The sequence below is a fragment of the Lytechinus pictus genome, chromosome 4 (assembly GCF_037042905.1).
Source record: "Lytechinus pictus isolate F3 Inbred chromosome 4, Lp3.0, whole genome shotgun sequence".
Lineage (NCBI taxonomy): Eukaryota > Metazoa > Echinodermata > Echinoidea > Temnopleuroida > Toxopneustidae > Lytechinus > Lytechinus pictus.
The window spans coordinates 15283734-15309210 of NC_087248.1; the positions used below are offsets into that span (position 1 = coordinate 15283734).

A 25477-nucleotide genomic window follows, 5' to 3' on the forward strand; every position below is an offset into this window, starting at 1 on the left:
TTTGTTGTTTAGAAAGTCAAAATACATGATAGTAATTATCTGTTACGTATCCTAGAATTCTCAATTTATGATTTCAGGAGAATTCTAGGATCCTTTACACAAATCTTTAAGATTGATCATACAAGGGATTTGTACAGCTTATTGCACATACTGATCAATGTAAGCAAGGGTAAAAATTAGCCCAATGATCAAGTACTAAGCTTTGTGTAAGAGGGGCCTATACTCACAAATGTGAAGTGGACAGAGCACTCTTCATGTTTTGTCTTGTAGAAGTACTTCTCAACAGGTGAGAAATCCAACCAGTGGATCTCCTCCCTCTGGGGTGGAAGTGCAATCTATCATCATGCAGAAACACAAAACACATTTATAGTGGACATCATGTAGATAGGTGTACATTAGATAAAACTGTTGTATTTCCTCCGTCTGGATGGGAGTACAATTATTAAAATCAAACATCAATCTTCCCGAAACTCGTCAACATATTTAGCAATCAAGTTTACTCTGCATTTAAAGCATAACACCGAATGCAGCAGATTATAAATTAAAAAAAAAAAAACGAAGTAAAGGATACAAAATTCATAACATTACAATGAAAGAAATCAATTGGCCTGACATCTTTGCAAAACAGCCACAGGCAGAATTTGAAATAAAACCCCACTTAATATTTACCTCTGGGGCAATTCCATGATAACTATGTTATCAAATTCCCCAAATCCTTTTTTATTTCCTTGCTTTGTACTTAGTCATCATTATTACATTCATTACTACTAATACAACAAGAGTCCCCTTTCATAATGCTTGTTATAATAACAAATTTGCAGTAAGAGTTTAAAGCTACTGAATTCATTCAATTTGATTAGCCGAGAGTGAACTTGTTATGGAGATTGTGCATCTATTATTATAACAAGTTTTTATGAAAAGAGACCCAGAACTCTTTCATTCTAACAATGTTTCATTTAAATTCATGATATTGTAGCATAATGAGTTATACCTTAAGATGTATTTCATAGTTATATCGTAGAGGGCGATATTTTAGTTGTGATATGCTTTGCGATTATTGGAGAAGTACGTCAGTTCGCTGGGAGCTGCGGTGGCGTGCGGTTGTAAGATGTAAGCTCCGAATAAATCAAGTTGAACTGTATACTGAATATCTCCCAAGATGCTTCATTTGCATGATTTAGGGTGAGTGAGCGGGTGATTCGGTGTATTTCAGAGGGGTGAGAGAGTGTACCACGTTGCACAATAGACTTTTGTGAGCGAATCCACCCCAAAAGAGATATAAAAGTGAGAAGAAGCGTGGACCGGGTTCTGGAGACTGCGAGACGGCAGAACGCTACCCCGACAGAGCTCGGTTACGCCACAATATTACAGAATACAAACAACAATCATTTGTTACTGGAATCATATTAATCTTTTAACCAAACAAGCCTGCCGTATTGACTTAATGAATACATCATACCAGCACAGAGTGTGGGTGATGTAATTCATGTTTGACAATGATTCAAATAACTTAAAGATTAACCATCTGAGTCTATGGGCATGATTGGTTTTCTGTGTATCCTTGCCCCATTCCATAACAACTTAACTATTATAGCTTAGCCATACAGTTACCATGGTTACAGGGCTCAGCTGGCAATCAAAATCAAGCTGTCCATGGTACATGTAGTTTTTTTTTACAAAACAGGGCCCTGGAGTAAGTTGATTGCTTGTAATTTTCAAGTAGTATTTTCCTTGAACCTTACCTGATCAAGGACATCTTTCTTGGTGTACATCCCACAAGTGCTTCAACTCCAAGGAACGGTAATAACCCATGTACAGATCTAGGATAAAACATGTAGCAATGTCTTTGAACCTTACCTGATCAAGGACATCCTTCTTGGCAGAGCGCCAGAAGATCTTGCAAAGTGCCTTCTGTAGTGGTTCCCTGTGGCCATTACTGTAAGGGATACTGAGAAGTACATCCCACCAGTGTTTAACCCAGTAAGGTTCAATCCCAAGAAACAAGAATAGGCCATACAGATCTAGAATTCAAAAGTGATCAAAAAGAAGGAAACATCACTATCGAATGGCCTATTTCATTAAAGGCATGACAAAGGGTGATTTAAAGTTTGGTGATGACCTTTTCCTGTGGCTAGTGGGGCTATTTTTACCTCGGCACAGCACAAAATTTTTAACTAGAAATTTTATCACTGAAGGTGTATAATACCCCCGCTCCATGCCATTACAATGGCAACGCAATAACAAACACATTGGAAACTATGTCTTGCATGTCTTTGCTCCAAGCGTAAATTAATGTTTTTGCCAAATTTCATGAGCACTGGTAAATAATTGAGAGTAGTTTGATCCGCAATGACTTTTCCTTGTTTTTTTGCCATAACATGCTGTTACCATGACAATACACTTTCCAACACATTTTGAAAACAGGTCTTGCATGTCTGTACTACAAGACCAATGTTTATCAAATTTTACGATTAAATATCTTTGACAATTTTTTAATATACTTGTGACAAAAACAACAGATAGATAAGAGAGAGGAGTTTGTAATCAAGCTAAGAAGTGCAAGTTTTATTTTTTTTCAAACACTTACCATCAAGACTCTTCTGGATAGGCGTTCCAGTCACACACCATCTGTTCCTTGCCGATAGCCTATTAGCCATCTCAGCTGACTAAGAAAGAAAACACAACAATATGACAAACAATAGGGGCCACATGTTGAGGAAGGAAGATGATCCTGTGAAAAGAGCATGGGATCTGGAAGTAGATAGCAATAGAAAGGAAAGACCAGGGACAACATGGAAGTGTTTTGAAGAAGGTAAGCGATAAGGTTGGTCTGACAAGGAGGATGCTCATGAAGGACAGGGTGTTATCAAGGCTTGAGTCAGTAGATCTGTAGGGGGCAAAGGCCGATTGAAATAATGATGGTTATCATCATCATCATCAATCCAAAGTTTTTAATCTGGTTTGATCCCTGTGATGGGGGTGGCCGAATTCATCTCACACTCGCAGCAATCGCCCTTACCCCCCTGTCCACTTTGCCGGATTCATTGCATCCTCCATCCTGAACCCAACCCTCCAACTCTCCTCCTCCCCTTGCGTCTTCCATATCTTCTTTGGCAATCCCCTCCTTGTCGAACCACCTAACTGGATCGAAATGAAACGAAACCACACAAAATAATATAACATGAACACACATTACATCCCACCTTCTGTATTGTATTTCATTTACCTTAGCCGTCGTGTACTCAATCATCTGTGCCTCGTCCAGGCAAATTCTCCACCACTCTATGCAGGGTAAAGGACTGGGCGTGGTCTGGTACCGCTTAGCTTTGCGAAGGCTACGCCCCTCGGCACCTGTAGAAGATTGGGTCACATTATTTTATTTTAAAGAAATTTCATGTACACATATGAAGAATACCCTTCACAATGTCATTTCTTCTATACTCTTAGCACAAATAAGGCAGCTCATCTACAGCCAGGGTAATATATATATAATATATATATAATATATTGATATATATATATATATATATATATATATATATATTAAAGTAGCTTTGCTTTGTAGGTGGACCAATTTATTATCATCATTTCTGTCTAGTAATATTCAGACCGTAACAATCAAATAAAGACTTGCCTGCAAAGTTTCTTTACTTTCTTGCTCAAATTGATCTGTATATGAGCCTGATCAAGTTTTTTTGTGAGCATTTTGACTGTCTATGACACTATCATTGCATCCTACGTTGAGAGAACTTGACAACATGAAATAAACTTGCTAGCTAGAGCTCCATGAAATACCTGGTTGAGAGAGATTAGCATAGTCCAGCTCCGTCCGGAGTGTGCTGTAAGTCGTAATGACAATGTCACAATTCGCAAGGGTTTGTGGTTGGATGTAGCCTTCTTTCTTTACACCCTCGTACATCTGCCAAATCAAATTATATCAAAGGGGTTTACTTCATCAATCAGATGGCCTGAGAGGCTGCAACACTAGGAAGTTCTGCTTCAAGATCACCCCCCCCCCAAAAAAAAAAAAGGATAGAGATCTGCTTGAAAGAGGGAATATTATTCCTGTTTAAAAGGCCTCTAGGGGGGAAATGTAATATTATAATTAACACATTCCAGAGTGTTTCTTAAATAAAATTAGGTTTACCTGAAAGCCATCATTACTTTGTAAAGACCACTATGTTTAACATTTTAAAAGGAAATACAGAAAATTTGGAACATAAAATATATTTCAGTATTATATATGAAATTTATATCTTGAATAAGGTAGACATACAGTTTGTGAGATAAAGTTAGAAATAAAATTGTTTGCCCAAACGAAGATGATAAAATAATGAGGAAAAACGTTTTCTTTCATGGATACATAACATTTCAATCTCAATTATATACTGTTAACAAAATACTGCATGATGAAAGAGATTCATAGGTAAAGTTGATAGATTTTTCAAAAACAGTTTGATATTACTTTGCCAATACATGCTAATGTGATAAAACTACATTAATCAGTATTGATATACACTTACCATAACTTTGAGGGTGGATGAGTCGATGTGCCTATTAATCTCATCAACCCACTGATAAGATATGGAGGCTGGTGAAATGATCAGCGTTGCAGCAGATTCAAGTGGTGGCTGCAAAGATATTATGTTACAACAAATTTTCACAAATATTCCAAAGACAAACATTTTATCAAATTGTTGCCTTTTTTCCTTGAAATGTCAATGAAAAACAGTGTGCTCATCAAGGTAATCTCACAGAATATAATTTCTATATGATTTAATTCACTGTAAAGTATTTGAAAGGGTAATTTCAACTTAATGGACATAAATACGGCAAATTAACACTGTCAATTTAATGTTGGGTCTCATCCAACATGGTCTAATTCTAGTAGTCTGTCTACCAGTTGATTTGCTAGCCATTTTTTTTTCATTTCCAATTAGGCTACAACCATTTCATATAATATCCATTTGATCTAACACCACATACCTTGTGTAAGATTTAGAAAGTATTTTTTCTTTGAAATATTTAACATGACGTCAGAGACGTTAATTGAGTTGTAGCATCATTTATCTGGGTCGATAGAGGGCGTTGGAAATTTGCCTTGCCAAGATCGACCAAGATTTAAAGTTCAGCCCGTCGTGACTTTACAGTAGAATTCAAGATAATCGGTACAAGTCCAATGTTGTAAGTAAAAGGACCTTTATATTTCCGTAATGTAATGTTTAACTGAATATATGGAACCAAAATTAACTCGAGACGATAATTAATTTGTTGTTAATTTAGCTCATAACTTTGGTGAAAGTGTTTGGAGTTTACGTATAGAATACACGTGTGATAAACGTATATTGACATTGTACATTGATAGGTAATTGGACATGCACATGAAGAGTGTTGCGTAATAGCATATCGGTACGGTACTGTGTGGTAATCTCGCACACAGTGCATAGTAGGCTATTCATGTTCAGAGTTGTAAACGAAATGGAATGTCAAATAAACAAAGGTTGTTCTTTGTTAGCTACATTTGGTTCTAGTTGTTGAAAAGGATACAGTATATGTATGAGTTTGGAAATAAGGCATTAAAGCCAGTTTTTGGTGCATTTTAAAGCCCTGATAATTACAAATAACACATACAGTGAAGGTGAAATGAAAGCCTAGTTATTTGGTTTGAGTAAAGTTATTGCTAGTCAATAATGCCCCAGAGTATATAGTTTAGAGGCAAGGTAATATTTAAGTATCATAGTTGATATAAAGGACAAATGAGACAAAGTAAAGGTTTTGTATATTTAACCGCATATAGCAAAGTTTATTCAAGGTCATTTGAATACATTGACAGAATTTGATAGGTAAATTTGTTACAGGAAACCAGAATATTTATTTATGCAAGATTCAAACGTCACAAATAATTTGTGCAATACATAGACTATTTATTTTATCTCATGCAAGTACATAAATGTAACTGCATATACAGATGCTTATTATTGTTTGTTTATATTTTTATGCTACAGATTGAACATGCTCGATGGTATGCTCGATGGTATGCTAGATGGTATGCCCAGATTGTATACTTGATGCATCGTATGATAACTGGAAATTCCGCGTCACCGAGTCTTTTGTTTGAGTACTGTCTACTGTCAAGTCACTAGTAGTTATACGTCACACCTTGAGTTACCTTGAAGGCCACACCTGGGGAGCGTTTCATCAATATTTTCATCCGACAAGTTGTCATATCTGACATCTTTCCATGATTTTGATTGGCTGAGAGGCACTGTTCCTATGGTAACTGTTGGATAAAATGGGACTTGTCGGATAAAACGTCCGACAAGTCCTTTCATGAAACGCTCCCCATCATAGCAGGGTGTATATACACTGTACAGTTGAATGTATGGTGTGGCGGGGTTAAGGAGGTCCCAGGGGATCCATTTAAAAACCCAGTTTTGACAATTTTTATTATAATTGAGGAGTGCGGGAGCACCGATGGCAGACTGGGGAAGCTTATTCCATCTGTTAATTACTCTTTGGCTATAAAGTGTTTTCCTGAGGTCAAGGCGGCTTCTTGTTTTGGCAAATTTCATAGAATGGCATCTTGTTCCTTTTACTTAATGTAAGTTACTGGTAGTCTACTTGTTCTTCTTCTTCTGAAAACAGTACAGGCCACTGTCTGGTGTCTTGTCGTACTGGTCTGTTTGATTAGATGAACTGTGAACTGATTTTTCATTTGTGAAAACTTACATGTACATTAAGTAAAAGGCAACTGGACCAAATGGATAGTAGACAGATTGGGTTAGCCATGGTGGTGTTAGTCAATCTGAAATTAGATCATGTCCCAGTACACCAAGTGGATATTAACCTGTGATACTGAAATAACCATATCAAAGGCCAACGAACACCTTACGATTGGTCTGCGATCCGATTTTGGAATAAAACGTAATAGAATTTGATGCTATTATTGAGACATGGAATATCTTACTGTGTAATGTTTTATATCATCGTACGAATACCTATGTTCAAATCTGTGACTATTATATCATTCTGATAAGAAAAAAAGTGAATTTAATATCTAGTCGTAATGATGTTATACCAATTGTACGATTGGCTACGATTTGAAACTAATTTGCTCTTTACTCCAAAATGAAGGCGTGAAATCATCAAAAATTGTTATATTAGTATTCTTTAAGTTGATTTAACCTCGAATAAAATGATACTTTTCATTCACACTTTCAGAAAATAAGCAAAATGCTATTTGTTCCGAAAATCGGATTGTGGACCAGTCGTAAGGTGTGCGGTGGCCTTTATACAACATACAAGCAAATGTGTCTCATACCTACCAATACACTCTGTGAAATAAATTCTAATCTCACTTTCACTTGATACTACTTCATAATGTGACTTACCACCTTGGGAAAGCAGTTCGGACACCAGAATTGCAGGTCATGACTGGGTTTGTCCCGCATGTGGATATCAAAGCCAATGCATGCAGCATGGAGCCAGGAATGACATCGCAGGCACTGCACGCACGCTGGTAAACGGATGAATTGCTCGTACCGACCACAGATACACTCAAAGACTTTAGGGTTCTCACTGTGGATGATAAATCAAGAATTGATCAAAGTTCAATTGGAGTATACACAGTGAGCAACAATTTCCAGAGAAATGCACAGTTAAGGTTAATTGTTAGCTTATCATTATAGACTGAGAGAGTTCTTACATCGATTAAGCAAACCACACAAATCAAAATTAGTTGGAAAAAAAATTTGGTGTGGGGATAAAGAAGAAACAAGATGAACAAATGAAAAAAAAAATATCATCAGCATGGCTACAGGAGGAATTACAAAGTGAATACAGATATAACTGATAAAAAGAGTTCATGAGGCCGTTTCAAAAAGTTGTTTGTAAGGTTATGCAAGGCTAGAACATGTTCTTTGGCACTAAGTCAGCTACACAGGGATGTATCATTTAGCACATGAAAGGGTCACCAGTCATGACTGGAAAATGTTCTCAGGCACTAAGTCAGCTACACAGGGATGTATCATTTAGCACAAGAAAGGGTAACCAGTCATGACTGGAACATGTTCTTAGGTACCAAGTCAGCTACACAGGGATATATCATTTGGAACAGGAAAGGGTCACCAGTCTTGCATAAAGTCACTTTTGTTTAATGTTGACGGGTACGAAAACCTTGTATCAAAATGTTAAAGATAAATACCAGTTGTGGTAATGATCTTAAAATGAGTTCAAACAGAATCCAATAAAATCACCACCCAAATGTTTGTATGTATGAATAAAAATATGTGACAAGTGGCTCTGGAAGAAAATGTGTATGTAATTGCTGAGAAATGAGCAAAGTAAGCACGGAATTCCATCAAATGTCAGGTACTTTTCTAAGGAATATTAATACATTGTCCCACATATGTTTTTCTGTCTTAGTGATCATCAAAATTACCGGTTTTGAGCTAAGATTTCATGATTTCACAAAGATAAGTTTACATTAATGTACCGGATCTAGAAATCTAGAAATGATATGGTGACAATTAACCCTGATATTCAGGATTTTCTAGTGAAATAATTGTTTGATGCAACAACTTTCTTTTACCTTTAAATATCATAACAAGGCAAACGCCAAGCGTTGTCTCGCCTGCATATTGCAGTCATGAAGAGACTCACTGCATGTCAAAACTACATGTATGCTATATGACTTAGATGGACCTCTGTTACGAGTTTGGCGATCCCACCTCGAAGCTATAGAAAGTTATTGTGTGTACAACACAGCAGTGCCAGTCATGGAAAGTTCATTGACCTTTGACCTTAATCAAATTCAACTCACATTAGAACTTGACCTACACCTTCAAGAGATGGACCTCTTGTTTGAATTTGGCAATCCTACCTCGAAGATATAAAAAGTTATTATGTGTACAACACAGCACAGTGCCAGTCATGGAAAGTTCATTGACCTTTGACCTTAATCAAATTCAACTCACATTTGAACTTGACCTGCACCTTCAAAAGATGGACCTCTTGTATGAATTTGGCAATCCTAACTCGAAGATATAGAAAGCTATTGTGTGTACAGCACAGCACAGTGCCAGTCATGGAAAGTTCATTGACCTTTGACCTTATTAAAATTCGGCTTACATTTGAACTTGACCTGCACCTTCAGGAGATGGACCTCTGGTATGAATTTGGTGATCCCATCTCGACGATATAGAAAGTTATTATGTGTACAACACAGCAGTGCCAGTCATGGAAAGTTCATTGACCTTTGACCTTATTCAAATTCGACTCATATTCGAACTTGACCTGTGCCTTCAGGAGATGGACCTCTGGTATGAATTTGGTGATCCCACCTCGAAGATATAGAAAGTTATGTGTACAACACAGCACATTGCCAGTCATGGAAAGTTCATTGACCTTTGACCTTATTCAAATTCGACTCATATTCGAACTTGACCTGTGCCTTCAGGAGATGGACGTCTGGTATTAATTTGGTAATCCCACCTCGAAGCTATAGAAAGTTATTGGGTGTACAAAGTTATTATGTGTACAACACAGCACAGTGCCAGTCATGGAAAGTTCATTAACCTTTGACCTTATTAAAATTCGACTCATATTCGAACTTGACCTGTGCCTTCAGGAGATGGACCTCTGGTATGAATTTGGTGATCCCACCTCGAAGCTATAGAAAGTTATTGGGTGTACAACACAATTGTTGACAACGACGACGCCGACACCGGAAATAGTGATACCTATGTCTCGATCCGCTACGCAGGCGAGACAAAAATGGAGAAAATATAAAATGGTTTACATCCAGCTGTATCCATTTGGAAAGTCTAAGATTATGCAAAATGGCTTTTTTTTTTTGACAGAGCTGCGATTTGATTAGGATATTGCTTGACCTATTCGCTAATCATGAAAACAAGCGCTTTTCCACAATATTTCATATACATGGTCTTGTCATCCACTGATGGTATGCTATATTTTTTTATACTCCTCCACGAGCTCTCAATAAGGATGTCAAGAGATACACTAAACAATTTACCTTTCTGATATTGGCTCTTTCACATCTTCCATTGGTGATTCAAGTTGTTCATGCATCTCAACTGAACTTGAATTGTCCTGTTCTTCTTTGATCACTGTCAAAGACATTCCTTCTTCCCCTTGTAAATGCATGGAGGAATCCACTCCTATTGCATTTTGAGTAGTACTATTCCCATGATTTACAGCTTGGCTAGCGTATTGCACGTTGGGTTCTGAGAATGGGTTATTCTCTTGTGGTTGTTGATTGATCATAGAGTTACAGAGATCAATGTCTGACTCAAATTCAGATTCTACTTTTAGAGCAAGGATTCTTGTTTCCACCCCATCAATGATAACTGATGGCATCATTTCACCTGGCCTCTGGCTTTCACTGTTCTCAACATTCTGTGTATGCTCTCCTTTGTTGGGATTTGATCCTGTGAGTTCGGACGATTCCTGACTTGGGTGAGTTTCTGTTGCTTCCTCTGCAGCAGTATGCCTCACATCCATCTTATTTATTGGGAATGATGATACATCATCACCTAACACAGTACTTCCTTCAAGGGTCTCTCCATCTGTTCCATTGACATCCTGTTCATTTGGTACCGCTAAAGCTACATCCTCTTGTACGTTAGGATTGGCTATTTTCCCAGATGAAATTAATGTTCCTGCGGTTCTATGATCCGATGAACCTTCCACTGAAGAATGACCAGTTCCTACACTTTCTGACAATTTGTCCTGCATGGAGGATGATGTGCTTGGTACATCAGGAATGTCTACAATTTCAGATGAAGTCAATGTTCCTTCAGTTCTACTATTCACAACATCTTCAACATTGCTTGCAGTCTCTGGTGATTTGTCCTGCTTGGAAGATATAGCATTGTTGTTTATGGAATGTTCTTCTGACAGGTCATTGCCTTGAGGAATATCTTCAACTCTACTAGCACACTCTGGTAAGTTGTCCTGCATGGAGGATGAAGTGTTGTCATTATTGGAATGTTCGCTCGAAAGGTGATTGCCATCAGGGTTATCCTGTAGACCGGATGAGGCAGCTGTTCCTCTGGAGAAGTCTTTGGCCCACCTTGGATTAGCAAGGATCAAGGCCAGGACTTCCACTGTCTTTCCAAGCCCCATCTCATCAGCCAAAATTCCACCAGGAAAGTCCTCTGGCATTTCTTGCATTTGGTCAGTGATCCTGAAAGGGAAACATTAAAAGTAAAAAAAATGTAAAGTGAAAACCAATGATAGGTAAGTGCACCTGGGGTGTACTACTAGGAGATATACTTAATATTTACAATTGATGGTAACTTTTTGTACAGTCTGCCATAGTGTTAAAGTTAATTTTATCAATGTTACAAGGCTGTTTGAAATTATATAATGTGCACTGTTGCAGAATATTACAATCAAATCCTACTCACTCGCCACTTTGGGGGTTGTAGTACAAGGTCCTGTCATCGACTGTCTTGAACAGCCTCCAAAGGATATGCAGCTGACCCTTATCTGTAAAAAAGAATACAATTAAATAAATCTACATTTTTTTTGTTCTACAGCTCACTGGATTTAACAAAGATTTAACCCGTTGGAGACTGAATGATTTAGCTATAACACAGGTTTTCTATAGACTCCAGCCAGCATATATTCAGGTTCAGTCTCCAACTGGTTAAGTGTGACTGAAAGCCACACTCAAACTTTATGTTGTAAGCGGCATGAAACATTTTGCCGCATTGGTCAAGTTATACTAAAGGGACGTGCAGTGCTACACATCAGGCAAAAGATTGTGTTTTTTTTGGGGGGGGGCCTACTTTTCACAACTTACTGCCGAAATCCGCAACATTGGATAAGCTTTAACATTGCGATGAATGTCAATTCCCAGGGCTCCTTTTTTTTCTTAGTTTCCAGGGCCGCCAGCCCTGTGTAATTTTTCCCTGCTACATATTAATAAATAAAATTTCATTGCGATGAAAGTCATAAATTGTGAATGTCAATAATGCCTCACCATTTTGTGTCATTGTTTCCCTCTGGACCATCCAGCGGACAGCATCGCGCTGGTACGGCCGCAAGACCGGGACAAGGATTGAGTGCTGGACGTCAATCACCTCCACTACCTCCTGTGTCTCGTGATACTGGCGCACTTTGTCAAAGAGCGTGTTGTAGTCGTACCTTTTGTGCACCTTGCCTTTTTTATTAGCTAGGAAGATAATACGGTAAAAACGTTTGTAAAGGCAGTAGTATTTTATACTCCTTTAATGTAACATGTTTTACATTGTAATGACATGCACATAAACATATATTAAACAAAATTTCATGACAAAGATCAGTGCCCCATCTTTAATACAAAGAGTTGTAATCGATCCGATCAATCACAACTACGGATAGCCAGCAACGTCAACAAATAAAATGCATGTCTGTTCAAAATGTTTTCTTGATATGATTTTTTTTCATTCATTCATCTAATTCTTTACAATTAATTATGATACTGATTGTTCATAAAATGACATTGTGCAAATTTCCTGCTAGATAAATTATGATATAAATGGACGTCCATATAGTTGAGGTACATTGGATCAATTACAACTCTTTGTTAGACGGGAACCAGGCCTTAAAGTTTGTACTTGGGGAGCAAGACCACTTTTCAAATGGGCACAATTTTATATTACAGAAAAAATAGGAAATGTTAGAAAGGGCACAAAAACAATGAAGGCCAGTGAAAACGGCAATGAGGCCAATCTATACATGTAGGGCGTCCATGGTTATTGCTTTGGATGGCCGTGGATTAAATACCCGTACGCCCTGATAGATATTTTAGATTACATTTCATTTCTATCAAAATAGAAATGAAGTTCAATTTCTAAAACAGATATTAAGTTAATCTTTATCAAATCAGTCAGCCTTTGTCTTCAGATGTCATTACACATCTTGGTGAGGACATTTATACTATATTGGATGGTTCAGAATGGATACCAGAAATGTTCCAAAAGTTTGGGCAAATATTCAAATTTCGGTCCTTTTCGGAATACGCTCTTGTATTGAACAGGCAATTGATGCAGACCAAAATATGTGTTTCTATGTATTGCTAAAACACTCTATATAGATGATAATAGCAATTATCCTATAGATGGGGGGGATTGGGAGGTCTTTATCATTAAACTTACATCAGAAATGTGAAAGAAATGATAATATTCACGATTCATCCACAAAAAAGTTTGATGACTACCAAAAATTATTAAAGAACTTGTTGGCAATTAAAACATGCATTGCTCGTGAATACTATCATTTCTGATGTCTAATTATTGCCAATGCTTGGAAAACCAAGATACTCATTAAACTTACTTGGTGGTGGATATCCATGATACCAGTTCATCAGTTGGGGAACGTATTCAAGGTGCCGTTTCTTAGACGGACATTGAGATGCAAAGGATGGCTGAGACACTATACCGGAAAGAATCCAAGCATCTAACACGGCACATCCAGACGCAGGATCATGGTCATGAATACAGAGCTGGAGCATCCCCTTCTTCACTTTGACAAGTTCTTGGAAGCTTTCAAGGCAAGGGGAGCTTGGTCTTCTGTCCATCTCAACAGCGAATGCCAGGAAGCTTCCACGTCCTAGCAGACGATCCTTCTTGCTGAATTTACAGATAGGCAAGTTTTTGGTCTGCTCATCGTGGAACACCAGGAAATCCAAACCGGGTGCGTCTCGCAGGAGGAGGGTACTGTATCCATCTTTTGGGAGTTGAGGGTTTGGCTGAGGAATGAAAGCAGGAGAAACAGGTGACAGTTTCACCTTCATGGTGCAGAGAAGACCTTTCTGATTTTTTTCTTCAGGTTGGTCCAAGTGAATCTTGATGCTGTAGGCTGCTTCTTCTTCCAAGATATCATACTTGGACCTTGAGACGCGGAACTGGTATTGGACATCCTCTGGCTCAGTGCAGACTACTTCCTCTGTAAGAAAGGGGACATCCTTGACCCCTGTCAAGTCAATAACTTCCTCATCTGATACAGGGTCTGATGCATTCTTTGGACTGTCCTCTCCAAGATGAAGGCTCACATCTGATATAGGGCACAGGTCCACACCAGATGATTGGTCTGGTACCTCATACGTCCCATCCCCTACAAGACGCAGGCCCACATCTGACATTACACCAAACACCATATCTGGATCGATGCCTTCATCAACTTGACTTGTGCTTGGCTGACCTTCAGTTGAGGCGGTGTCCGCTGCACTGTACATGTCCCATGACAGGCATTGCCTCTTCTCTGCGTCAAGTCGTTGGGATGTGGTAGGTTTGCGTTTTTCTCTCATGCCGCTGGAATATCTGCATATACAATGATATATTAAGAGTTCATTAGCATATAGAGTAAAGTACTATGGCTGAAGAAAAATTTTATCCCCAACTTGTAAATTTAAACTACCGGTATATGGTAATTGAAAATTTGAAATGACAAAAAATAACTTTACAGATTTGAGATGAAAATACCAGTATCTCAGTCTTTAGTATCTTCAGTTACTTTACCTTTATGCTTGCAATCAATTAAAACTACAGGTAAGTTTACACATACTGGAAGAACTGTTATTTTCGCATACATAATTTTTTTTTAGATCTTGGGGATCCAGACATTTTCGCGGGTTGTTGAATTTGTAATCGGAATATGTACCAAACACTTCCACAGCATTTCAGAGAAGCAAAAATAGTGCATAAAATATGCAAAAAATATGCTCCTCAAGGCACCCGTGCTGACATGTATTTTGTACATATATATTTATATAGTATGTCCATGTAAAGAACAGAAAGTGTGAAAAAGGAGGCTTAAATTTCAATTTTTTATACCTTTAGATCTGAAAATTCATCATGTTACAGTTTGATCTGTAAAAGCAATCTTTGGCAGTTGTGTACATTTCCCGCACATGCAAACAATGCGTTATTTCCCACTCTGAAAGTAATTCAGTACTCACAGAGGGGTTCATGGCCCAGCGCACGTAGAGTTAAAGCCTAATGTATTAATAAATTGGTAAAGCCCCATGAATGTGATGATTATTTTTATTTTAAAACATTTTTTTCTGATCAAGTGAAAATACCATTACCTGAATCTGTATGAAAATGTGAATTTTGAAGTTGATATTGTTGATCAAATTCATTTCCATCTCTTTGTAATTCTCTTTTAAAGGGAAATGAAACCTTTAGAATAAGTAGACTTCTGTCGAAACAGAAAAATCAAAGAATAAGAACAATGAAAGTTTGAGAAAAATCTGACAAATAATGAGAAAGTCATGAGCATTTGAATATTGCAATCACTAATGCTATGGAGATCCTCCCATTGGCAATGCGACAAGGATGTGTGATGTCACATGTGAACAATTTCCCTTTGATGGACTATAAAATACCCCCAAAATGTCTCTTTTTCCTTTTCTTATGGTGATACAAACTCTTTGTCCATGATGTATTCTTTAAAGATCTGTATTACATGCCCTCCTATAAAAAGAAAACATGATCTACTGATAAATGTGATAAAAGAGGCAGTTTAAGTGAAATATATACAAAAGTAATGGGGAGAGTTGTTCACAAGTGACATCACACATGTTTGTCGCATTGCCAATGAGAGGAACTCCATAGCATTAGTGATCGCAATATTAAAATGCTCATAAATTTCTCATTATTTGTCTGATTTTTCTCAAACTTTCGTTGATCTGTTTCTTTGATTTTTCTGTTTTCACACAAGCTATCTTGTTCTAAAGGTTTCATTCTCCTTTAAGGTTTTTAGAACTCTTACAGTGTAAATTTTTGCAACAAATAACTACAGATAGTATTCTGAATTTCTTTCCTATTCCATATTCAACTAATGCTAAAAAGTGAAAAAAAACAAAAAAAATACAAGCTGCACGAAGATCCTTTCATACTGCGGTCGAAATCATGCAAACAACAATCGAAATGTGAATAACAGTCCTGATTCAAGTTGTCGGAGTATAATAGGAAATTGTACAAAAACTCAACAGGTTGCACCTCATGTAATGACTTATAGGTGAAGTACGCCATCTTTTGACAAAATGATGAAAGGGCAAGAGGAAAAAAAAAGCTGAGCATCTAGAACGCAACCAGCAGTACAAGCTTCCGATGTAAACAAACAAGCATTATATAAATATTGCGCGCCCTCTTTCAGCTCTCTACATGAATATGCGATACATCCAGATACGCCATCGGATGCCACATGCGTGATTCAAATCTTCTTCGGCATCAAGATAATAATACTTACCATTTCTATAGAAAGACAAAGAAGAGGAAAAGTGTGGCTTCATATCGTTCAGTAAGTTTCATAAGAAACATTAAAGTCATGAACAGTTTGTAAACTAGTATCTGAATAATAAATAATTCCATGGAAGTTTTGGGAGTGTTGTGCCTTGTACCTTCCTGTGCAAGATCCGGGGGGGGTTACTCGACCATAAAAGTGGTAGGTATGTGCTGCGGGCGAGACAAAATAAGGGGGCTTTGGAGCGGGCTTGTTGTAAAAAGGAGGGTCCTCGGAATGGGCTTCGGAACTACAAATGTTTGTAAAAAAACGGGGGTCCTTGGAACGGGTCGCCTGCGTGTGAGTGCATGCATCCCTATGGAATGGGCATACGTGCATGCAGCTAGCCCGGCGGCACGGGCGCCGGGTGCACTTGCGCAGAGGGGATGGTCAGACGGTGCTCTGTGTGCCGCTTTTCACCAAAAATGCAGCTCATTGTAGCGGATCAATGCGACCGGAACGGCGTAATGAAAAATATGCGAAGCTTTGGATTTAAAACGGACTTCTTTCTTCTTTTTCTCGCTAAAATTCAATAAGAAAATGCTATTAGAGCGGCTTTCTTTGTTCTTTTTCTCAATAAGATAAGAATGTTATCCATTGGAACGGAAATTTGAGTGTAAAAATAAGGGTCCTCCCCACGACACATACCCACCACGCATTATATACTGAGTGTCCCCTCCCCCCAGTTAATATATTAATAATAGCCTCTCACTCTAAGTTAGACATTCTAGTCTTGTCTTTGATTCTTTCTTACTTATTGTTTACTTTTCCCTGCTTTTTCTCTTCCTCTTGTTCTTTCAAGTTTCAGTGGGGCATGGTGGTAACATGTAAATCAACAACATGAATCAAGTTCTGCCACAATAAATGTATTGTAACCACACATAATTCTAACGTTATTTCCCCATAATATATATGGCCAGGGGAGGGGGGGGGGGCCACTTCCATTGACAAGTGGATACCATGCGCGAGCATGGGGTCTCGAAAAGCACCCTAATGTTCGGGTAGGTGGAGCGTAGTCAGGGGTGTGAGTGGGCACAAATAAAAAGATCTGAAAAAAGCTGAGGAGTGTTGAAAAAGTCTAAAATAGAAAGAGCTCCCATACTTTTTGTACAGAGGAAGCCAAATATAAGCTGAAATGAAGCTGAAAACCAAAAGGCAAAACAAACAAAATCTGAAATCAGCTAAATATCTGAACTCTCAAACCCCTGAGCGTAGTGTAGCGGTAGTGAAGTGGAGCCTGCATGAACATAATGAGGTACTAAACACGTAGCTTTCCGAGCGAAAATAGATACCCTTTTTTCATTATTTTAGTGTTTTTGGAAAGAGTTCCATATGCACCCCCACCAATAATAACAAAAGATTGTTGAGTTGAGACTTCTGGTTCGTTCACCTCAGCTTTTTCTATCATTTTTTTACTGTTGCTTACCTTAGTTGGGACTCGAACTCACCTCATTTTATCTGCAGTCAAGACCTCTTCCCGCTATATGCTAGCGAGAAGCGCTGATACTGGAAGGGGTATTTTAACGATTATCAGCCGATAGTTCGACTAGCCTAGACTCACAGACCCGGCCATATTAGCTAATATGCCCAGCCGCCATTAATACCGCTCATCTAAGTAAAAAATCCGGGACGGGCGCAAAACGCACACATATGAACACACGTGTACAGTGCTTCGCGAAGCTTTACGCGGTATATATAAATCTTAATTTCACTACGTCGAGTGAATAGGTGAGCGTAGCGCAGTGCATAATACGTAGGCATCTAGGCGTTCGTGGTTTGATTCTCAACAAGGTTCTTTTTTTTTGAAGGGGATCGGGGATGTGAATTATTTCGGTGCTATTTCTAAAATTCGACATTCGTTTTTATTGCGAATTTCATGAACTTCAACAACTTTTCTATATTGCTTAAATCCGTATTTTCAGGAAATTTGTCACTCTATACTAGCACCTTAATATGCCCAAAAGAATTTTGAATGAAATATGCCTTTCCTACTTTTCTCTTTTCGCTCTATCCCCCCTCAGACATTTCAATCCCCCTGGCTGCTTATATACCCCCAAAAGAAAACCCCTTTTCTCGCCCTCCGGGCCAACACGAATTATTAGAATCTTGGCTTGTTCATCACTCTATACTAGCATCTTAATATGCCCAACAACTCTTCAATATTGCTTTATTCCGTATTTTCATAAAGCTTGTCACTCTATACTAGCACCTTAATATGCCCAACACCTTTTATATATTGCTTTATTCCGTATTTTCATGAAATTTGTCACTCTATACTAGCACCTTAATATGCCCAAAAGAATTTTAATGAAAAATATGCCTTTCTTACTTTTCTCTTTTCGCTCTATCCCCCCTCAGACATTTCAATCCCCCTGTCCGCTGCTTATATACCCCCAAAAGAAAACCCCTTTTCTCGCCCTCCGGGCCAACACGAATTATTAGAATCTTGGCTTGTTCATCACTCTATACTAGCACCTTAATATGCCCAACAACTTTTCAATATTGCTTTATTCCGTATTTTCATGAAGCTTGTCACTCTATACTAGCACCTTAATATGCCCAAAAGAATTTTGAATAAAATTTGCTTTTCCTACTTTTCTCTTTTCGCTCTATCCCCCCTCAGACATTTCAATCCCCCTGTCCGCTGCTTATATACCCCCAAAAGAAAACCCCTTTTCTCGCCCTCCGGGCCAACACGAATTATTAGAATCTTGGCTTGTTCATCACTCTATACTAGCACCTTAATATGCCCAACAACTCTTCATTATTGCTTTATTCCGTATTTTCATGAAATTTGTCACTCTATACTAGCACCTTAATATGCCCAAAATAATTTTGAATAAAATTTGCTTTTTCTACTTTTCTCTTTCGCTCTATCCCCCCTCAGACATTTCAATCCCCCTGTCCGCTGCTTATATACCCCCAAAAGAAAACCCCTTTTATCGCCCTCCGGGCCAACACGAATTATTAGAATCTTGGCTTGTTCATCACTCTATACTAGCATCTTAATATGCCCAACAACTCTTCAATATTGCTTTATTCCGTATTTTCATAAAGCTTGTCACTCTATACTAGCACCTTAATATGCCCAACACCTTTTATATATTGCTTTATTCCGTATTTTCATGAAATTTGTCACTCTATACTAGCACCTTAATATGCCCAAAAGAATTTTAAATAAAATATGCCTTTCTTACTTTTCTCTTTTCGCTCTATCCCCCCTCAGACATTTCAATCCCCCTGTCCGCTGCTTATATACCCCCAAAAGAAAACCCCTTTTCTCGCCCTCCGGGCCAACACGAATTATTAGAATCTTGGCTTGTTCATCACTCTATACTAGCACCTTAATATGCCCAACAACTTTTCAATATTGCTTTATTCCGTATTTTCATGAAGCTTGTCACTCTATACTAGCACCTTAATATGCCCAAAAGAATTTTGAATAAAATTTGCTTTTCCTACTTTTCTCTTTTCGCTCTATCCCCCCTCAGACATTTCAATCCCCCTGTCCGCTGCTTATATACCCCCAAAAGAAAACCCCTTTTCTCGCCCTCCGGGCCAACACGAATTATTAGAATCTTGGCTTGTTCATCACTCTATACTAGCACCTTAATATGCCCAACAACTCTTCAATATTGCTTTATTCCGTATTTTCATGATATTTGTCACTCTATACTAGCACCTTAATATGCCCAAAAGAATTTTGAATAAAATTTGCTTTTTCTACTTTTCTCTTTCGCTCTATCCCCCCTCAGACATTTCAATCCCCCTGTCCGCTGCTTATATACCCCCAAAAGAAAACCCCTTTTATCGCCCTCCGGGCCAACACGAATTATTAAAATCTTGGCTTGTTCATCACTCTATACTAGCACCTTAATATGCCCAACAACTTTTCAATATTGCTTTATTCCGTATTTTCATGAAGCTTGTCACTCTATACTAGCACCTTAATATGCCCAACAACTTTTATATATTGCTTTATTCCGTATTTTCATGAAATTTGTCACTCTATACTAGCACCTTAATATGCCCAAAAGAATTTTGAATAAAATATGCCTTTCCTACTTTTCGCTCTATCCCCCCTCAGACATTTCAATCCCCCTGTCCGCTGCTTATATACCCCCAAAAGAAAACCCCTTTTCTCGCCCTCCGGGCCAACACGAATTATTAGAATCTTGGCTTGTTCATCACTCTATACTAGCACCTTAATATGCCCAACAACTTTTATATATTGTTTTATTCCGTATTTTCATGAAGCTTGTCACTCTATACTAGCACCTTAATATGCCCAAAAGAATTTTGAATAAAATTTGCTTTTCCTACTTTTCTCTTTTCGCTCTATCCCCCCCCCCTCAGACATTTCAATCCCCCTGTCCGCTGCTTATATACCCCCAAAAGAAAACCCCATTTCTCGCCCTCCGGGCCAACACGAATTATTAGAATCTTGGCTTGTTCATCACTCTATACTAGCACCTTAATATGCCCAACAACTCTTCAATATTGCTTTATTCCGTATTTTCATGAAGCTTGTCACTCTATACTAGCACCTTAATATGCCCAAAAGAATTTTGAATAAAATTTGCTTTTTCTACTTTTCTCTTTCGCTCTATCCCCCCTCAGACATTTCAATCCCCCTGTCCGCTGCTTATATACCCCCAAAAGAAAACCCCTTTTCTCGCCCTCCGGGCCAACACGAATTATTAGAATCTTGGCTTGTTCATCACTCTATACTAGCACCTTAATATGCCCAACAACTTTTCAATATTGCTTTATTTCGTATTTTCATGAAGCTTGTCACTCTATACTAGCACCTTAATATGCCCAACAACTTTTATATATTGCTTTATTCCGTATTTTCATGAAATTTGTCACTCTATACTAGCCCATAATATGCCCAAAAGAATTTTGAATAAAATTTGCTTTTTCTACTTTTCTCTTTCGCTCTACCCCCCCTCAGACATTTCAATCCCCCTGTCCGCTGCTTATATACCCCCAAAAGAAAACCCCTTTTCTCGCCCTCCGGGCCAACACGAATTATTAGAATCTTGGCTTGTTCATCACTCTATACTAGCACCTTAATATGCCCAACAACTTTTCAATATTGCTTTATTCCGTATTTTCATGAAGCTTGTCACTCTATACTAGCACCTTAATATGCCCAACAACTTTTAGATATTGCTTTATTCCGTATTTTCATGAAATTTGTCACTCTATACTAGCACCTTAATATGCCCAAAAGAATTTTGAATAAAATTTGCTTTTTCTACTTTTCTCTTTCGCTCTATCCCCCCTCAGACATTTCAATCCCCCTGTCCGCTGCTTATATACCCCCAAAAGAAAACCCCTTTTCTCGCCCTCCGGGCCAACACGAATTATTAGAATCTTGGCTTGTTCATCACTCTATACTAGCACCTTAATATGCCCAACAACTTTTCAATATTGCTTTATTCCGTATTTTCATGAAGCTTGTCACTCTATTTTAGCACCTTGATATGCCCAACAACTTTTATATATTGCTTTATTCCGTATTTTCATGAAATTTGTCACTCCATACTAGCACCTTAATATACCCACAGAATATTAAATTGTGTTAAAAAATTTCTATATCGCTTTATTCTGTATTTTGATAAGTTTGTCACTTTATACCAGCACCTTAATATGCCAACATTTCTGTATTGCTTTATTCTGTATATTTTGTATGCAGTCACTCTATACTGCATCAAATTAATACAGACTAAAGCAATAGAGAATTAAGAATCTTGGCTCGATCATCACTTAGTACTTTATGCCCACAAACTTTTCTTTATTCCGTATTTTGGTAAAGCTTGTCACTCTTTATTAGCACCTTAAAAAAAAATATATATATATTATTGCGTTTCAACTTTACTATATCGGTTTTTACGTATTTTGTTGAAGTTTTTATACTAACACCCTAATATGCCTCCCATTTTTGTTGCCTTACTTTTCCTTCGCTCTACCCCCCGCCCAGCCAGACATTTCAAACCCAGAACACCACTTTTCCAGCCCTCCGGTCAATAGTAATTATTAGAATCTCGGTTGATTCGTCCCTATGCTCACCAAGTTTTCTCTATAAGCTTTATCCCGTATTTAGTGAAGTTTGTCACTATACTAGCACCTTAATCAATTTGCCCATCAAAAAATTCAAATTGCGTTTTAACATATGTTTTTCCTTTATTCCGTATTTGTAGCTAATCACCTTTGGAATATACATCTGTACCATTAAAAGTTCGTCTTGCTCTTTCTTGAGGAAAATAAAAATAAGCTAACATTGACAAAATCCATTTATGATAGAGTGACGATGGAAGAGTAGAAAAGATACGCAAAAATGTTGGACATAATAAGATGCCCTATATAGAGTTTAACAATTACGGAATAAAGCAATATTGCGAAGGAGGAAAATTAAGAAACAACATAAAAATACAGCATAAAGTGAAAGTTCATGAATAAATAAAATCATGAACAGATGAAAAAAAGAAAAAAAAAACACAGAGACACGTAATAAAGCAATATACACCATAAAGAATGAAGACTATAAACAAACATAACAAATTTATTTATTTATTCAAATATCTTTATACAGGATAACAAGCTCAGATTCACTGTTTTTAAACATGGTCCTGTTAAAATGAAATAACAATATATACAAAAAGATGAAAGTGTAACTTAGGTTCTATACAAATAGTGAATGAATTCGATATCAATAACATTAAAATCAGAATCATCACTAGTAAAACAATTGTATAAAAATAACATATTCAATTTTTGAGGAATCAATTAAATGAGAACATTTCTCTCTTGCTTTATTCCATATTTCAAGAAATTTGGGCCTGTATACTAGCAACTTAATATGCCCACAAACTTTTCTATATTGCTTTATTCCGTATATTTATGAAGTTTGTCACTCTATACTAGCACCTTAATATACCCACAGAATATTAAATTGTGTTAAAAATTTTCTATATCGCTTTATTCCGTATTTTGATAAGTTTGTCACTTTATACCAGCACCTTAATATGCCAACATTTCTGTATTGCTTTATTCTGTATATTTTGTATGCAGTCACTCTATACTGAATCAAATTGATACGGACTAAGGCAATTGAGAATTAAGAATCTTGGCTCGATCATCACTTAGTACTTTATGCCCACAAACTTTTCTTTATAACTTTATTCCGTATTTTGGTGAAGCTTAATTGTCACTCTTTATTAGCACCTAAATAATTATGCCCCCCCCAAAAAAAAAAAAAAATATTATTGCGTTTGAACTTTACTATATCGGTTTTTACGTATTTTGTTGAAGATTTTATACTAACACCCGAATATGCCTCCCATTTTTGTTGCCTTATATACTTTTCCTTCGCTCTACCCCCCGCCCAGCCAGACATTTCAAACCCAGAACACCACTTTTCCCGCCCTCCGGTCAATAGTAATTATTAGAATCTCGGTTGATTCGTCCCTTTGCTCACCAAGTTTTCTTTATATGCTTTATCCCGTATTTAGTGAAGTTTGTCACTATACTAGCACCTTAATCAATTTGCCCATCAAAAAATTCAAATTGCGTTTTAACATATGTTTTTCCTTTATTCCGTATATTTGCAGCTAATCACCTTTGAAATATACATCTGTACCATTAAAAGTTTGTCTTGCTCTTTCTTGAGGAAAATAAAAATAAGCTAACATTGACAAAATCCATTTATGATTGGGTGACGATGGAAGAGTAAAAAAGATACGCAAAAATGTTGGACATAATAAAATGCCCTATAGAGTTTAAAAATTACGGAATAAAGCAATATTGCGAAGGAGGAAAATTGAGAAACAACATAAAAATACAGCATAAAGTGAAAGTTCATGAATAAATAAAATCATAAACGGATGAAAAAAAGAAAAAAAAAGACACAGAGACACGTAATAAAGCAATATACACCATAAAGAATGAAGACTATAAACAAACATAACAAATTTATTTATTTATTTAAATATCTTTATACAGGATAACAAGCTCAGATTCACTGTTTTTAAACATGGTCCTGTTAAAATGAAATAACAATATATACAAAAAGATAAAAGTGTAACTTAGGTTCTATACAAATAGTGAATGAATTCGATATCAATAACATTAAAATCAGAATCATCACTAGTAAAATAATTGTATAAAAATAAGATATTCAATTTTTGAGGAATCAATTAAATGAGAACATTTCTCTCTTGCTTTATTCCATATTTCAAGAAATTTTGGCCTGTATACTAGCAACTTAATATGCCCACCAACTTTTCTATATTGCTTTATTCCGTATATTTATGAAGTTTGTCACTCTATACTAGCACCTTAATATACCCACAGAAAATTAAATTGTGTAAAAAATTTTCTATATCGCTTTATTCCGTATTTTGATAAGTTTGTCACTTTATACCAGCACCTTAATATGCCAACATTTCTGTATTGCTTTATTCTGTATATTTTTGATGCAGTCACTCTATACTGCATCAAATTGATACGGACTAAAGCAATAGAGAATTAAGAATCTTGGTTAGATCATCACTTAGTACTTTATGCCCACAAACTTTTCTTTATTACTTTATTCCGTATTTTGGTGAAGCTTAATTGTCACTCTTTATTAGCACCTAAATAATTATGCCCCCCCCCCAAAAAAAAAAAAAAAAAATCTATTATTGCGTTTCAACTTTACTATATCGGTTTTTACGTATTTTGTTGAAGATTTTATACTAACACCCGAATATGCCTCCCATTTTTGTTACCTTATATACTTTTCCTTCGCTCTACCCCCCGCCCAGCCAGACATTTCAAACCCAGAACACCACTTTTCCCGCCCTCCGGTCAATAGTAATTATAAGAATCTCGGTTGATTCGTCCCTATGCTCACCAAGTTTTCTCTATAAGCTTTATCCCGTATTTAGTGAAGTTTGTCACCATACTAACACCTTAATCAATTTGCCCATCAAAAAATTCAAATTGCGTTTTAACATATGTTTTTCCTTTATTCCGTATTTGTAGCTAATCACCTTTGGAATATACATCTGTACCATTAAAAGTCCGTCTTGCTCTTTCTTGAGGAAAATAAAAATAAGCTAACATTGACAAAATCCATTTGTGATAGGGTGACGATGGAAGAGTAGAAAAGATACGCAAAAATGTTGGACATAAT

The 25477-nt window shown here is 37.1% G+C and overlaps 1 protein-coding gene across 3 annotated transcripts in view; it reads right to left on the reverse strand.

Moving 5' to 3' along the window:
* The window catches only part of LOC129258945 (E3 ubiquitin-protein ligase SHPRH-like), a 55719-nt gene that overhangs the window by 28054 nt on the left and 2188 nt on the right, over positions 1 to 25477 (reverse strand). Inside the window, exons 1-12 of one of the 3 annotated variants that reach the window (XM_064098475.1) lie at positions 17742 to 17919; positions 13342 to 14327; positions 12008 to 12199; positions 11430 to 11511; positions 10034 to 11206; positions 7392 to 7578; positions 4524 to 4631; positions 3796 to 3919; positions 3227 to 3351; positions 2588 to 2666; positions 1858 to 2021; positions 228 to 335 (exon numbers count right to left, since the gene is read on the reverse strand). In XM_064098475.1, the coding sequence (XP_063954545.1) occupies positions 228 to 335; positions 1858 to 2021; positions 2588 to 2666; positions 3227 to 3351; positions 3796 to 3919; positions 4524 to 4631; positions 7392 to 7578; positions 10034 to 11206; positions 11430 to 11511; positions 12008 to 12199; positions 13342 to 14327; positions 17742 to 17746 (3333 nt within the window). In that variant the 5' untranslated portion in view covers positions 17747 to 17919. Of the gene's footprint in view, positions 1 to 227; positions 336 to 1857; positions 2022 to 2587; positions 2667 to 3226; positions 3352 to 3795; positions 3920 to 4523; positions 4632 to 7391; positions 7579 to 10033; positions 11207 to 11429; positions 11512 to 12007; positions 12200 to 13341; positions 14328 to 17719; positions 17920 to 25477 lie in introns of those variants that run through there. The other 2 variants (XM_064098476.1, XM_064098477.1) reach the window with 2 other exon arrangements.